The sequence below is a fragment of the Petaurus breviceps genome, unplaced genomic scaffold (genome assembly GCF_028583685.1).
Source record: "Petaurus breviceps papuanus isolate PSGF00001 unplaced genomic scaffold, PetGlider_PUasm1.0 90721, whole genome shotgun sequence".
In the NCBI taxonomy this organism is placed as follows: domain Eukaryota; kingdom Metazoa; phylum Chordata; class Mammalia; order Diprotodontia; family Petauridae; genus Petaurus; species Petaurus breviceps.
The window spans coordinates 3,410,104-3,426,695 of NW_027187322.1; the positions used below are offsets into that span (position 1 = coordinate 3,410,104).

General features: G+C 51.3%; 1 protein-coding gene across 7 annotated transcripts in view; it reads left to right on the forward strand.

The window, feature by feature from the left end:
- RBM14 (RNA binding motif protein 14) overlaps positions 1-16,592 on the forward strand; it is a 44,385-nt gene that overhangs the window by 18,460 nt on the left and 9,333 nt on the right. For 4 of the 7 annotated variants that reach the window (XM_069066423.1, XM_069066427.1, XM_069066430.1 and 1 more), the window contains one exon: positions 1,475-1,910. The exons of the other annotated variants lie outside the window; for them this stretch is intronic. Coding sequence is in view for 3 of the 4 variants with exons in the window: in XM_069066427.1 (XP_068922528.1) it covers positions 1,475-1,494 (20 nt within the window). In the remaining variant the exon portion in view is untranslated. Of the gene's footprint in view, positions 1-1,474; positions 1,911-16,592 lie in introns of those variants that run through there. 7 annotated transcript variants of the gene reach the window in all.

Here is a 16,592-nt window from a genome sequence, read left to right on the forward strand (position 1 = left end):
AGCTGTCTGTTGCCTATTCCTTGGTACTGTCTCAAGTTCCTGGCCCTTGTGGCAGATTTCCTAGGCCTTGCTGCTGTTGGCATAGCAAGAGTTAGTCTTTCCTTTTGGGCTGAATAGGAAGGGAAGCATGGTCATGCTCCTGAGCCTCCTGGCTTAAGGGACCTCTGTTCTTGCATTGGCTGCCTCTTCTTGGTCTTGCAGTGGGCAAGGACTGGTCCCTGCTTTGTGAAGGAAGGTCATGGGGGAGCCATTGCTGCAGTTAGACATCACAGCCCCTCAGGTGACCTATCCCCATCAAGCAACATCCCTGCAGGATTGCTGTCAGGGCATGATCAGGCAGAGAGTACATCTAGGGTCACCTTTGTGTGGGAACACGTTGCTCAAAAAAACAGAGACCTTCTCTCCCCCAACCCAGCCTCATCCCCTGTAGTGCGAGATCTTGGGGCCCCACACTGGGCGTTCCCAAGGTGAGGCTTCAGTAATTGGTGGCAGCACTCAGACTTTGGGGCTGTCTGTGTGCACAGTCTCCTACTGTCTTCCTTTGTTCAGTTTTATCATCATCTTGTTATCCTTTGCACACTTGTGATATAGTCTCTTGTCCTCTTTATATGTGGCTTCATGCATTTAAAACTGTAGTTTGGATGATTCTCTAGGTTTTAGTTTGTAAATGGTGAAACTCCGGCAGTTGTAACCTCTGGCTCTGAGATCTGGCCCCCAAAGGTACTTCTGGGACGCTGGTCTTTTTCTTCCACTCTGCTCTTTGGGTCCCTCCTGTTTCTCCACAGCTTTGGGATCCCTGATTCATCCAAAGGGCCTTGTATGTTCTCTTTCTTTCTGTTGCCTCGTTGCACTTTCCCCTGGATGCCCAGATGGTAGGTAGGGTGGGAAGGAGAAAGGTGTGTGTGCGCACAAGGTCTCACTAGGAATCACATCCCAGAGCCTGAACTCCTTTGCCAGTGTGCTCTAGCAGATCTGTTTATTCTTAATGACCAAGGCTCTTCCCTGGCAAAGGTGTATGCTCGGACATCTTGGGACTTGTCCTTAATTCCTCCAGCTGCTATGACTTGAGAAGTCCTGCCAGGCTGAGTCCTGTTCTTGACGTGTTCTGTAGAGACCTGCTGACTGCTCCCTCTCTTGTTGTGCGACTGTTCCAGTGGCCATACAGCTCCCTTTTGATAAGGCTCCCCTCAGCATCAGAAGTGGTTGGTTGTCAGTGGCTTTCCGTCCTCTCATCTGTTCCACTGGCCCTTTAGGAGAGGAGCCAGAGAACAAGGGACAGGGTTTTCTGAGCTTCCCATGGCTTTCTGGTTTTTAGGCCTTTCGTCTTGGGGGGGAGGGTGAAGGCCGCCTGTGTACTGCTTGGAGAGTGGGTAAGGCTTCGAAGGCCATCCCAAGAGGGAAGGGAGGAGATGGATTTTCATAGCCATGATGAGCTTTTCACTACTGTAAGCCCGTGTATTGTGCTTTCTTTCAGGTGGGATATGTGGGGGCTGAAGCCCCGGGCTGCGGTTGTGCATGAGAATTCACCCTTCGTGGTCCCCCATCTTCGGGATGTTCTCACGACTTTGTGCATTGGGTCCCTCAGGAACCATGGACATTAATTTAACCTTGCTGAGTTGAGACTCTTCTCTGCCCACCCTGCCACCCCCAACCCCCCCACCCCCTGTTCTTCAATACCTTCCCACTCCTGTTCTGTTCTCCCAGTAGCCTTGGCTATGTCCAGAAACTGTGGCGGGGCTTGTGCTGTCTCCCCACTCATCTGTTTTCACCAGGTGTTGAATCAGGGGATCACCACAGTTGCAGGGGGGTTCTGGCTCCTTCTTCCCCGTTTTGCCCCTAGTGGCTTGTGATGGGTAGACATGTAGAGTTGGTCACTTTTTTTCCCAGTGAAATAAATGTTTTTCCATTTAGGATGTGTCTGTTCTGAGAGAGTCCTTATCTGGGGGTGATTTCTTGGGTCCTTTATCGCTCCCTAGAGGGGCAGTGGGAGGTGATGAATTCTGAATCATTTCCAGCCACTCAGCTGCCCTTGGTGAGCAGGAGAGGGAAGACTGAGGCAGAGAAAAGTTAGGGAGACAGGGCTTCTTCCTTAGATACCAGAAAGTTGTAGGCTTGGCATTATGGCCCACTTACTGATCCACTGGCCTGGCTCTTTCCTTTGAATATTGGTAGGCTTGATAAGGTAACATTCGCACATCGATTCAGTGCTGAACATAGGTCTCTTAGTTTACATGCAGTCCCCAAATGGCCCTGATCTGGAGGCTGACCCTTCCATATTCAGGTTTGAGGCTATTCATCAGACTGCTTCATCATAAAAGAACAGACCTTCTAAGTAGCCTTGGCCCTGCTACAGGAGGCCGACTGGGAGTGGTGTCCTCGCTCCACATTCTACTCAGATCTCTTCTTTGCTGCCACTGACGGAGACTCGGCTAGCAGACTCTAGGTCTGTGATTAGCTCGTAGCTGCTGGCTCTGCGGTGAGGTGAGTCTTCAGGCTTCCATATCCTGTCTTAGTGTTCTAATGCTTGGCTTGACACAAGTGCAGAGGCGGGAAGAATGGGTGGTGGATGTCAGGGAGCTCAGATGATGACATTTAGACTGGGCTGGTTTTTTGTTCTGTTTTGTTTTAAAAGAAATATTGACTATAATTGAGTCAAAGGCTAGAAATCACACAGTTGGGATATTTCGCTGGGGACCACCTTAACCATTTTAGTAGTTTCCTAGATCCAAGGGAAGTTGTCATCTGAAGCATAACTGTCTTTGCTGCACACCCCCAGAAGGTGCTCCTGAAGAGAGACTCAGTGAGAAGAAGTAGGATGCTTGGGAATCCTGGGCTGAAGTGTCCCTTGGCCCCAGGCCCAGTCAGAGGCTAGAATGAGATGGATGAGCTTGCTTTCTTCTGGATCATAGTTTGTGAGGCAGTGGGGCAGGATAGGTAGAAGTCTAGCACCATCGTTGGGAAAGCGGGATCACTAGTCTCTGTGACATAGGCAGGTCTGGCACTGCCCTGTGTTGCTTCTGCCAACCAGCAAAGAGCCTGGAAGCCACAGAAAGGTCCTCTGGGGACACGGAGGGGATGAGTTAGCACCTAGTCCCGAGGAAAAGAAAGTCAGTCGACTCTTTGTTCAATGTGACCTTCGGTAGGAAGGGGCTGGGAGTGTATCACTTGGTGCTCTCCTCAGTGAGTGAGCAGTGTGTCTGGGTCTGAAGCGCCCCGGAGGGTGGGGGGGGAGAGACAGACTCTCTTCTGTCCCCGTTTGTTTTTGTCCTGTCTCACCCTCTGGGGGGTTAGGGTCTCACCCTTTGAGGAGGAAGCTTGATTTAGTTTCTAGTGATGGTGATGCTGCCAGGGCAGGGCAAAGCGGCACAATCTTGATTGTACTTGAACCTGAAGGTAATGTCTTACCTGGGTAGAAAGGACTACACCTCTTGACTGGCATCCGATTCAGCCATTGAGAAGGGGGCTGAGCAGCTTGGCTCCCAGCCTTGGGCTCTTGGGGTCAGGCACTGGAAGTGGCGGGTTAGCTGCTGGATGGATTGGGAGCTACAGGAAGGGGTAACTGGGAGTGAGGCCCTTGGCTCTGAGTGACCTTGTCAGCGATGCCGATGAAGGTGCCTGTGATCCTCGAGCTTAGAGACAGAGCCAGCGTCTCGGTGGGCTGGCCCCTGGCTGAGTCTGAACAGGGTGAGATTTAGAAGGTAGAATATTGTGAACTCGGGTTCAGAAAATCAGCTTCTCCAACACAAGGGAGGTGTGGCTGACAGGAATGCTTCTGAAGGAGCCCCCGGGGTTTCAGTGCATTTTGAGCCAAATGAAATTGTTTAGGCATGTCAGTTGTCTGACTCTCTGTGACCCCTTTTGGGGGCTTTCTTGGCAGAGATGCTGAAGTGGTTTGCCATTTCCTTTTCCAGATGAGGAAACTGAGGCAAACAGGGTGAGGTGACTTGTCCAGGGTCATACAGTTAGTAAATGGCTGAGGCAAGGCTTGAACTCAGGTCCTGACTTCAGGCCTGGCACTCTGTCCACTGTACCCCCCCAGCTGCCCTCTGAATGTCATACAGCCACCCAAAATGCCATGAGCTCTCAAGATGAGTTGAGACCCTCTGCCCGTGGGTCCCTGGGGAGGGCCTCATAGAGACTCAAAAGCCCCGTCAAACAGGACCCGCGTCATATTCTCATTTATTTTGTCAGACATTTCTCAGCCTTGTCTCAATCTGGTTGGATGCCGCTTCCATTCAGGGCATGTTGGCACGGGGGCCATGAGTAGGTTGCAGAGCATTCAGAGGACTGTGGCTGGGGAGGTGACTGGCATGGTGGACGGAGCACCTCAGACGCTAGCTGCATGACCCTGGACAAGTCACTTAACCTGTGTGCCTCAACTTCCTGTAAAGTGAGGGTGATAACAGCAGCTAGCTTGCTAAATTATTGAGAGGATCAAGTGAGATAATATTTATAAAAAGTACCCAAGTGTCTGGCCCATGTTAAGTGCTGCCTAAATTCTTATTCCTTTCCTGTCCTCTTCCCTAGGATGTGCTTGGCACGTCCTGCCCTCAAGACAATTATAGTCTAGTAGGAGAGCCTGCAGTAGGGGAGGGGTGACCCCTTCCCCTGTAGCTTTGGCAGAATCTCTTTGGTCTTAGTCTCAGCACTGTGGAGGAGAGGGGTATAAGTAGGATGGTGGCCGGGGAGTAGGGAGGGATGGGGACTGGAGTTGGGGCTGATCTGGAAGTGTGCCAGGGGAGACACTGGCCATTGAGGACAGCTGGGCCTCTAGCACGGAGATTTTGAGATGAGAAGGTGAAGGTGTCCAGGCTTGATGTCTGGTCCAGAAGAGGCACTCAGGCTGTAAGAAAACAGAGATGGGCAGGGGACCTCAACTTTGTTTGAGACGATGCCACGGGACGGAGGGAGCAGATCACAGCTTCAGAGCTGGAAGGGGCCTTAGGTTCTAACCTCATTTAACAGATGAGGAAACTGAGGCTCACAGAGATGGCACCCCATGCCTTTTATTATGTCACGCTGTGGAGCCTCAGGGACTCTTATCTTTCTGCTTTTCAGTCCCAGAAGCAGGAGGTAGAATTTGGGGGGAGGCAGCTAGTAATCCCCAGTCACAACCTCTCTGGGCCTCAAAGTTAGGGGGCCAGTTGGATGGGATGGTCTCAAAGGCCCCTTCCAGCCTGAGTCTGTGGTCTTCAGACCGAAGCTAGATTCGCTTTCCAATTGGACAGGCTGCCTCCAAGGCCTCACCTGACCTTGAGACTCTGAGATGCTTTTCTGTTGCAGACCCTGGTAATAATTACAGCTATAGGGGCGGCCAGGTGGTACAGTGAGTAAAGTGCCAGCACCAGAGTCAGGAGGACCCAAGTTCGGTTCTGGCCTCAGATGCTTAACACCCACACAAAAAACTAGTCGTGTAACCTTGGGCAAGTTACTTAACCCCAATTACCCTCCAAAAGGCAAAAAAAAAAAAAATTACAACTATAGATTGGGCCTTGCTGTTCTCATCCTCCCCTTCTATCACAGAGAACAAAAACAAGTCAAAGTCAGTCGCTCTTTCCCTCTCCAGCTGATGGGAGGATGAGGAGTAGGTGTGGGGTCTTTGCTGACCCTTCCGCTTTTTCCTGGGTCCACTGCTCTCCTCTTCCTGGCTACTTCTTTGCTTAGCTTTGGCCCCTCTTCTCTTTCACCTTTCCCTTGTGGTGGAGGGAACGAGCCCATCCCATATCAAATGGGATGATTTCCTGGGCCCCTGATGGTGGTGGGCAGCCTTAAGTACCAGCCTTGGACTTGGTTTGGAGCCCTGTATCCTGTGCCATTCAAGGTCAGTCACAACCCAAGTTAGAGAACATCCAGAAAACATAGTCAACTTTTTAACATTCCTTTGGTTAATTTGCTTGTCGTTTGGGGGGAGCTCTACATTCAACCTGAGCCTCTGACCCTGGAGCTTGGGACTTCTCCCAGTGTCAGCAAGACTAGCCCCAGGAGGGAGGGTTTTCAGCCTCCTGGGCACTTGGTCCAGGAAGGTATGATTGGACTCAGTAGTTTCACACCAGCCACATCTTGGCCTGGACCTGGAAACAGACGGACTTGACCTGACTCAGCGTAGATCACATCAGAACAGGAGAATCCAGTCAGTTTAAGAATTTGGAGGCCAAGCTTCTCTGGATCTTATTTGAGTTATTTGGGGAAAAACAAAGAACCAGCAGCGCCTTCCTTCTGGGCTTTCATGCTTGCTGGTGTCATTGTCATAGAGCTTTAGAAGTGAAGACAGGAGATAATCCCCTTTCCCTTCAGAGCTGCCAAGCCTTTAATGAAACAGAATAATCCTCGAGTGAAATTAGTGTGGAAATAGCATGTCAGAATAACTCTCCAGTCAGTGGGACATGTCTGGGGTGTTTGGGCTTTTCAGGAGAACAGTGGATGTGGTGGCTGCCTTCACAGGGAGGGTAGGGCCTCGTCACACCCCCTGCATGTGCATGGCAGTCTCAGACTCATCCCTCCTCAGGACCCTCACGCACCCTGGTCTGTGTCTCTTCAGTGATGAGCACACATCTGGCGGTAGCCACCCACCCCAGCTTCACAGAGGATAAAAGGTGTTTGCTACTGGACCACCCAGTTGGGCTTTTTTTAAGTTCTACAGAGCCAAGCCACCCACACAGCTCTGTATTCCTTGTTCCTTTAAATGCCAAGGCAGCCTGATTGAATGAATCAACAAGTATTTATTTTTTCTTTGACCTGGAAGCTCTAGATTTTGGCCACGATATTCCTAGGAGTTTCTGTTTTGAGGTTTCTTTCAGGGGGTAGCCAGGGGATTCTTACTGTTCTAAGAGTTCTGGGCAGTTTCTTCTAAGATTTCCTGAAATGCGATGTCTCTGGTCATGGCATTCAGATAGTCCAGTGATTCTTAAATTTTTCTCTCCTTCATCAGTTTTCCAGGTCAGTTGTTTTTGCTGTGAGATATGTTGTCTTTAATGTTTTTAGTCTTTTGACTTTGTTTTAGTATTTCTTCTAATACTTCTAATATTTATTAGCCACCTACTGTATGCCTAGCACTACTTCAGGTGCTGTGGATTCAAGCACAGGGAAATGATCCCTGCCCTCAAGATGGCTAAGCTCTGTGGGGGACACACAGCAGATACACATCTGAATATATACAGCATAAACGTGAAGAGAAAAAGTGAAAAAGAATGCAGAGGAGTTTAATGCACGTTTGTTCAGGGAGGGAAGATTGTATGGAAGAAGACAGTGTGGCCCGCCATGAAGGCCGGCCAGGCCGGAGGCCAAGAGACGACCAAGGCCAAAGATTTCTTTAGTTGTGGACAGATTGTAAAGCGTTGGAGAAAGTCACGTCTAGGGAGACTGGAAAAGGTGGTGGAGGACTGTAGAATCTAATCAGAAGAGTGGATATTTGGCCCTAGAAGGAGTAGGGAACCTCCAGAATCCAGAGCAGGGAGTGACAAGGCCAGAGCTGCATTTGAGGGACTGCAGGTCAGCAGACCAATTAGGAAGTCTGCAGTAACCTCAGTGGTATGAGTAGGGAGAAGGGGGTTGATTGTGGAGATGGAAACAGCAGGATCTGACCATGATTGGAGTGTGATGAGAGCCAGGAGAGGGAAAAACTGCAGCCATGAACTTGGGAGGTGGAAGGGCAGATGGCTTCAACAGGAAGAGGGGAAGGTTTGGGGGACAGGTAAGCTCACGTGTAGAATCTGAGATGCCTTGGCCATCCTGTCTGAAATAACCAGGTGGGGCTGCTCCCAGCGGGGGTGGGACCCCATCGAAGAAGACTTTGAGACAAGAGAGGGTCCGGTAGAGAGAGTGTATCCAGCAGGAAATGTTGCATGGCTGTGTCAAGGGAGGACTGAAGAGAGAGGCCTGTGAGTGAGCACCTGCTTCTGCTCATTTGGTGGCAGCTTGAGAGAACGGTGGAATCTAGCCATGGTTTCTTCATGACTGTGACACCTGGGCACGTTGGAAGGGAGTGGGGAAGAACCATGCAGATGCATGTGAGGAAGTTAGGAGGGGCTTGTGGGGGAGGGAAGCAGAATGACAAGGAGGACCATCTCTGAAGACAAGAGGGAATTCAGCTAGAATGACCTCAGTTATTTTCAGTAAAGTAAGAGGCAAGGGCCTCAGGTGGGGACAGGAGGTGGAAGGGGGGACCTTGAATCGTTTCTGTGGGGATGGAGATTGAGAATCCGTCAGGGAGGATCCATGGATGCAGCCAATCTGGCAACCACAGGGGCGAAGGCTTTGACAGAAGTCTAGTGGGGAGCTGGATGAGGTAAAAGTCAGAGCATCCTGATAAAAGTCCCAGAGAGGTGCTTTGTGGGTCTCCCTGGGGGTGAATGAACCCTTGTGGGTGGGGCAGGAGGTTGATTCGGACATCCAGGTCCCTAGGATAACAGAAGGCACTGGTGAGGAGGAGGGGGCCACAAGCCACGAGCAGCCTCCTTGGGGCTCTGGCCAAGCGCCCCCACCTCCTCGTCTTAGATGTCTTTGGAAGGCTCCGTTGCCCTCAGCCCACTGGCATCCTGGGGGTTTCCTGTGAGTTTGGCCAGCGTGGATCAGTGCTGGGGAGCTTTGTTCATCCTTCATGCTGTCCAGCATCTGTGGATAAGGCGTGACCAGCAGCCTAGGTCTGCTTGGGACCTTTGTCTCCGCTCACTTTTTGGAGTGAGTGGCTGACAGATTGAGGAGCCTGGAGGCTCTCGTGTGGGTGAACCTGGGACAATGACAGTGTGCTTCAGCCCCCGGAGGAGGGGAGTGAGCCAGCATCTCTTCTCTCCCCCCCCCCCCCTTGCTGCACAAATTCAGAGGGGGGCCTTGTGCCCCAGAGCAGGAAGCCCAGATGCAGCTCAGCAAAGAAAGGGCGACAAGCAGCCATTCAGTTCCCACTGTAGGCCGGACTCTGTGCTGGTGCTGGCGAGGATAACTGGGTGCCTGAAGTCATGCATCTGGTCAGTGGGCGAGTGAGGACCGAAGCTCCGGCCTTGGGTCACCTCCTCACTCAGCCCTGCCTCCGCCTGCCACCCTCTTGGCAGCTGCGGAAGGACAATGAGGATCATTTCATTAGAGGCCAGAAGAGTACCACATCCTCCTTCACCGACTCCTGTGAACAAGATGTTTCCTCTGCTTTGCTGAAAAAAGCCAAATTAGAGCAGGCCTGCTTCAGAAGTGGGAATGTCTCAGCAGCCACGTTGTAATTACCCCAGGGAAGGATGGGATAACTATGGAGAGCCGAGCTCCAGACAAGCCGGAACTGTCACAGAGCCTGGGGAAATGGAGGTGGGCGCTGCTGCTGCACCTGGGGAGGAGCAGATGCCTTGGGGGCAGGGACGGGAGCCCCACAGAAGGCCTCCCCCTCCCTGGGCTGGCACCTTTCAGAAAAACTCCATCTGGATGTCTGGCAGTCACCCTAAGCTCTTCTTTCCCCCAAAGCCTCCTTCCCCACCCCCCACCCCCACCCCCCAGTGCTCTGCCCAAAAGGAATGTAGATTTTAATTTATGAAACGTTGTTGTTTTTTGGGTTTCTCTCTGGCTAAGATTATTCACCTCTCCAGCCTGGGGCAGCCCCTCCCAGGGGCCCTCACCAGGGGCTACCCTTCCTCTGACCCCTGTCCCACATCTCTGCCCTTTGTGGTGCTGGCCAGGGCCCTGTTGCTGTAGCTCCCGAAGACCAGACAGCTAGGCCGGGACAGACACTTCTAGTTTTGGCTTCTATGAAGAAATTCCCTGAGACCTTTATTTTGAAAACTTCTCTAAGCCTAGGAGGCTTCCCCCTCTCCCCTGCCCCCATCACCTCCACCTGCTTTTGCCTCCCATCCTCCCCTCTCTCTGAGCTGCCCTCATTTCAATACAAATTCTCCCTCTTTTCCTTTTGGTCTGGTCCCCTGCTGTTCTGGCTTCATCTCTCTGTGTCTGTCCTGTCTTGTACTCCTCCATCTGACTGGGCTCTCAGTGAGTCCCAGGTGTACCTGGGAGTCAGGCCCACCTGGTTTGGTGTTGACATTCCAGAAGCCAGGTAACATTCCCAGCCTTGAAGAAATCCTCTGTGTAAATCCATAAAATTTTATGTGCGCGCGCGCGTGTGTGTGTGTGTGTGTGTGTGTGTGTGTGTGTGTGTGTAGGGTGTGGCTCCAGGGAACTTTGTGCCCCTTGACCCCAAATATGAGACAGCTGAGCCTGATCTGGGGCACACAGACAGCCTGTTGGAGAGGAAGGGAGGACACCGGTCAGCTTTCATCTTCCCCTGGGAGCTGGGACGCCACAGTAAAAGGCACCTCCTTACCATCTGGATCTTCAGAGGGGGGGGAGCCTTCCACCCTCAGGGCTGACCCACCACCCCCTTGATGAACAGCCAGCCGAGCTCTGGGCATTCTCCGACCTTTAGCAAGGTTTGGACCCCCAAACAAACAAGTCCTGCTCTTGTGCCTGGAAAGGGGGTGTCCTCCCCAGGGCCTCCAGTCGCCAGCCCCGCAATTTCCCAAGCTCCCCTCACTTCCCTCACGAGTCGACTTTCCCTTTAGAATGTAAGCTTCCTGTGGGCAGGCACTGTAAACTCGCTTTCATTCCCACTTCAGAGTAAATGAGGCCCCTCAGATGCCCAGCTTCATGTGCGCATTGAGAGGCAGAGTGGATAGAGGGCTGATCTCGAAGCCAGGAAGGTCTGGGTTCAGGTTCTGCCTTGGTCCGGAAGGCTGTGTGCCTGGACACAGGTCAGGGGTGTCAGACTCACAAGTGGGGCCACCAGATTGGTCCTCAGGGTCCCCAGAACCCATATTGACACAGAAAACCAAATTTGACATCATCTATATTTTGTTCTATTTTTATTTTGTAAAATATTTTTCAATTTCATTTAAACATGGTTCTGGTTCCCAGCTCACAGGTGATGTGTAGGACATCTGCTCTGGGCATATTTCATTGGTGGGAAGTTTTGTCCCCTGGGTAGTTATTCCCTGAGCTGATGAAACAACATCTCCCCAGTCCTTCCCCTCTCTCCCAGCTCTCAGCTGGGCTCCCAGACGCCTGGCTCCCCTCAGAAACACTCCAGGATATCCAGTTCTGTCCCACCCCAGACCCTGACACACTGGACCAGGGGGGTGATGAGGGTCGAGGTGACACTAACAGGCCTTGGCACTGAAGAGCGTGGGCTATTAGGTTCAGCAGGAACTCTGATCTTAGCGCCTGGAAAGAATTCGATAGTCTCAGACTTAACTGGAGTGAGAGTTGTAAAAGTTTATTTTTATGCTTTTACAGAAGCAGGCAAGAGTCCTTAGGGGAGTTTATGCAAGTGAAAGGGGGCACAGGCTTTTACTTTCATTTATTTATTTATTTTTTTTTTAAGCAATCGGGTTAAGTAACTTGCTCAAGGTTACACGGCCAGTTATTTCTGGGTGTGGTGCTGAGTGTCTGAGCCCAGGATTTGATCTCCAGGTCGTCCCAACACTGGAACCGGTACTGTTACTCGCTGAGCCACCTGGCTGCCCCAGGCTTTTACTTTGAAAGGGTAGGGCTGACCGGATGGATGTAAGGGACTTCAGTGCATAGATAAGTTTGAGGAGTTTAGCTTGGAGATGAGATTTGGGCCAGACAGACATGAGGACATTAAGCCAGGACAGAGGAGTCATGAGCTGTTGCTTAGGCAGAGTGCGGGTAGGGGGAAGGGGCAGAGTTGCTCTGAGACTGGGGAGGGGGGGATGGAGTGTGATTTTACAAACTGTTTACAGACTGATGTTACAGAGTTTTACGAATTGATGTTGCACACATAGATCCCAAGCACCCCATCAGCACCACATGGGATCTGGGGAGTAAGGAGTGGTCCAGGGGTCACTACATAGTGCATAGTGAGGCTGGGGGACAGGAAGGTTGGTGTTGCCTCTGCTGTTTGGCCCTCGTTCTTGAAGACCATGACATCAGGAAGGTGGTGCCATGACATGCCAGTGGATTGCAAAGTCACCACCCTCACTGTCTCCTCTGGAGCCACCTGGGTCCATTAGCCAGATATGGATCAGGGTGACCGGAGGTGGAGACCTTGGCCTTTGCAAGCTTAGGGCTTTAACCAGCCTCAGTTTGACTGAGGCTGCCCCCATTCAGTGATTAAGGCTTAATGAAATGGGGCAAAAAACGACCACTTTAAAAAATGATAGATCTGGTATCAATTAAAATTAAGAGGTGAGGGAAGGAGAAAGAGCTAGAATGGGGTGGATTATCTCAAATAAAGGAGGCAGGAGAAGGTGGTTACAGTGGAGGGGAAAAGCAGGGAAAGGGCGTCAGTCAGCTTGACCCTCCTGGGATTTGGTTTAAGGAGGGACACACTCGGTTGGGTATCTTTACCCTACCCGAAAGTAGTGGGGAGGGGACATGAGGGGGGAGGATAGAAGGGAGGGCAGTTAGAAGCAAATACTTCTGAAAAGGGACAGGGTCAAAGGAGAAAATGGAATAAGGGGGGGGGTGGGATGGAAAGAAATGGTCTTTGACAGTGTGGCTACTGTGGAAATGTTTTGCATTACTACGCATGTATAACCTGTATTGAATTGCTTGTCTTGTTGGTGGGAGTGGGTGAGGGGGGCGAGAAGGAAGAGAATCTGGAAACCAAAGTTTTAAAAACAATTGTTTAAAAAACATTGTCTTTTACATGCAGCCAGGAAATAAGATATATAGGCAATGGGATATAGAAATCCATTGTGCCCTACAAGAAAGAAAGGGGGGGGGGCTTGGGGTGGATATAAGAGCAGATGGGGGGAAGGGGTATTCAGTATGCTTGCCATGTTGGGGTGGGGGGTAGGGGAGAGGTGGGAAGAAAATCTGTAACTCAAAATCTTTGAGAAATGAATGTTGAAAACTAAAAACAAATTTAAAAAAAATAGATCTGGGAGGAGTAGACCCTGAGGGTTTCTGGCCAAAACAGAAGCAATTGCTATTTCCATTCAATTTGAGCCAATCGGGGCCCACACTGACTAAGTCAGCTTGACCTGAGACCAGAGTGATTTGGGGTGAAGGCTGGTCTTAAAGAGAAACCAAAACAACAGCAACAAAGTTTCTTAAATTAAAATTTACATTCCTTTTGGGCAGAGCACTGGCGGGGGTGGGGAGGGAGCTCAGGGGGAAAGAGAAGGAGTTTGGACACGTAGAGCTTAGGATGACTGCCGACGTCCAAATGGAGTTTTTCTGAAGGGTGGCTGCAGATGCGGTGAGCCTGAGGTGCCAGCCCAGGGAGGGGGAGGCCTTCTGTGGGGTCGCCCCTGCTGGAGCAGCTGGAACCCCAGGAGAGGGAGGGGGCAGAGGGAGTCCTGAGGCTGGAGCGAGGACCCTGCCTCATCAGAATATGGCCCGCCCCCTTCCCCTGCCCATGGCTCCTTGATTGGCCAAATCTCCATCTCGCTTCCCCCAGCAGCCCCACACAGGTGGAGGCATCGTGGGTATTTTGGGTGATGTTGAGGCCTGTGGTCTCCTGACCCGACTCCCTGTCTTGGTGAAATAGTCCTTGTTGCTGATGCCTTTTTCTTGACATCGAACCTTTTCCCCACCCAACTCCCTTAAGCCTCCTTGTGGCAAAGAAATAATTAGGCAAAAGCCTCCCATTACTAGGAACTCTTCTGAGAGCATATGAGCTCTTCTGCCCCTGGAGCCCCTCACCTCTCTGCCATGAAGGAAGTGTCTCTTCTCTGGGACCTTCATTGGTTTTTCTCATTGCTCAGAGGGAGGGGAACAGAGACTAAGCCTTTAACAACTGGCCCTCCAAAACCAAAGGTGTCACCCCCCCCCCCCAGCCCCTACTCAATAAACTTCACTATTTGCCCATCACTTCCAGGATCAAAATACAAAATCTTTTTTGGCACTCCGAGCCCCTCACAACCTTGCCCCCTCCTCCATTCCCAGGCTGCTTATGCTTCACTCCCTGACACTTGGATCTTGGATCCAGCAACCCCAGTCTCCCGCTTGTTCTCAGAACTCTCCCTTCCTTGTCTCGGGGCATCTTCCCTGGGTGGCCCCCCTCCCCCTCCTCTTCTCCCTCCCACATTCCCTGGCTCCACCTTCTGTGGAGGGCCCAAGCAGCACAACTCTGGAGTATGACTGAGTCCAATTAAAGTGTAATTAGGAAATACTCAATAAAACAAATGAAAGCAAAATAAAACCTAGCTAATGTTAATTTGTGGTTTTCTAAGTCCGTGTGGGCCCTCAGGAATCCATTTTTCTTTGAGTTTGGGAACTACCACCACTTAATGTCTGCTTTTTTGCTAGTAGTCTCACCCCTTGGACTGAGGCCTCCAGGGCACGGGTTGTCTTTTGCCTTTCTTTGCCTCTCCAGCTCTTAATAAGGTTCCTGGTACACATTAGGCAGGTTAAAAAAAGTACTCATGACACACTTACTCAGCACCATTGATTAACACTTTCTCCATCACTTTAAGTCTAGAGGAGCCAAGAAACAATTGAGGCCACTGTGCAGTGTCTGCTGATCTCTGGGGTGCAAAGGCTAACACTTCACATTCCAGCTGCTTCAGATGGGTTTGGACTCAGAAGGACCTAGGTTTGCACCCTGTGTGCCCCTGGGACTTCAAATCACAGACCACTTCTGTAAAATGAGGGAGCTGGGTGGGGACAGAGGGGGCCACTGACCAGTGCATACGGTTCCCTGTAAGCCCATATTGGCTTACAAAGCCACACAGTTGTGTAGGTCTTTTTTGAAAAAAATATTTTGTTGGGGTGGCCAGGTGGCTCAGTGAGTAAGAGCACCAGCCCAGTGTCAGGATGACCTGGGATTGAATCCGGGCTCTGATACTTAGCACCACAACCAGAAATAACTGGCCGTGTAACCTTGAGCAAGTTATTTAACTCTGATTGCTTCTAAAAAAAAAATTATTTTGTTAAATATTTTCCAGCTATGTTTCAATCTGGCTTGGGCCCACTTAGGAGTTTTGAGGACCCCCTGAGCCAGATGACCTCCAAGGCACCTACAACCACTAAGTCCATGACAGTCCTTTGAATGTTTGGGGCTGATCCTGCCTCTTACTGGCTCCTCTAGATATGTGACCAGCCTCCCCTCCTTTTCCAGTCCCATCCACCCTTGATGACATGCCTCACATTGCTTCGTGAACACAGGTCATGACTAGGAAAATAGGCTGTGGCCTAAACCCTTAAACCTTGGCTTCATCTGAAATTTCTAATCTTTGTCCTCTGGCATTCCATGCTTCACGTAGAGATCTGTGAGAGCTTCCCAGAAGCCCCTGGTGTGGGTCTGCTCCCTTCAAACTACCCTAGACCTTGGCTCCCTCATAGGCTGGTCTGATCCCTCCGGCAGAGTAGAACCATTATCAGGATGCAAGAGGTCTCCTGAGGGCAGGGCCTGTTTCCCAGTCTTAGGGACCCCCCCCCCCTTAGCCCAGGGCCTGGCAGGTAGCAGGTACCCTGCCAGGAGTAAATTACTCCTGAATATTGATGATTAAAAAATAAGTTTCCCCAATTCACTTCCGCCTTCCCTTTTCCTCTTAGTCAATTTCTGGTCCATCTCACTGTCTGTCAGCAGCCTCTGTCCAAAATGTACTGGCTGATGGACAAACTCCCAGGGCTGCTCATTCAGTTGCTCCCCATGGCCTTGGGCCAGCAGAGATTTTTTTTGTCCATTTGACTCTTCTATTTTGTTTGTTGGGGCAGCTTGATTGCTCAGTGGATAGAGCCTGAGGCCTGGAATCAGGAAGGCTTGAGTTCAAATCCAGCCTCACACATATAGTAGCTGTGTGACCCTGGGCAAGTCACTTAATCTGTTTTCCTTAATCCACTGGAGAAGGAAGTGGCAAACCATATGTGACCCACATGGGGTCACAAAGAATCGGACACAGCTAAATGACTGAATGACAACCTATGGTTTATTAGACTGATCCCTTTTTAGTGGCTGTGTATGTAGCATAACCAATCAAGGAGTACATTTGGGGACCAGGAAAGGATTCATGCAGAAAACAAAGGGGGAGAGGGGCCTGTGAGCCGGAGGTCAGGTGGGAGGCCTTTCCAGGAAGGGACATCCGGTGTGGGCGGTGGAGAGTCTCACTCGTGAGGAAGAGATGCCAGCCTGGCCTGACCCAAGAGTTCAGGAATGGGTGAAGTGCCCACTCAGGCTGGGAGGAGAGCTGGCAGCGATTCTGAAGGTCTTCAGAAGGTACATGGGCATTTGATCCTAGCAGCAATAGAGAGGGCTGTTAGAGCGAGTGAGTAGGAAAGTGACCTGGCCAGGGCTGGGCCTAAGGAGCACCACTCTGGCAGCTGGGTGGGGAGCGGACAAGAGAAAGGGGAGGCCACGGCCCCCCCACCCTGCTCCACAATGGGCTGCTGGCTGTGGGGAGTGGACAGGAGAAAGGGAAGTCTGGAGAGGTCAGGAGAGAGAGAGACACACACACTCTCCACGGCCCCCCTCCGTGCTCTGTGGGCTGCTGACTGTGGGGAGCAGACAGGAAAAGGGGAAGCCATGGCTCCCCACCGTGCTCCACAATGGGCTGCTGGCTGTGGGGAGTGGACAGGAGAAAGGGAAGTCTAGGGAGGTCAGCCAGGAGAGAGAGAGAGAGAGAGAGAAACACACACACACACACACACACACACAC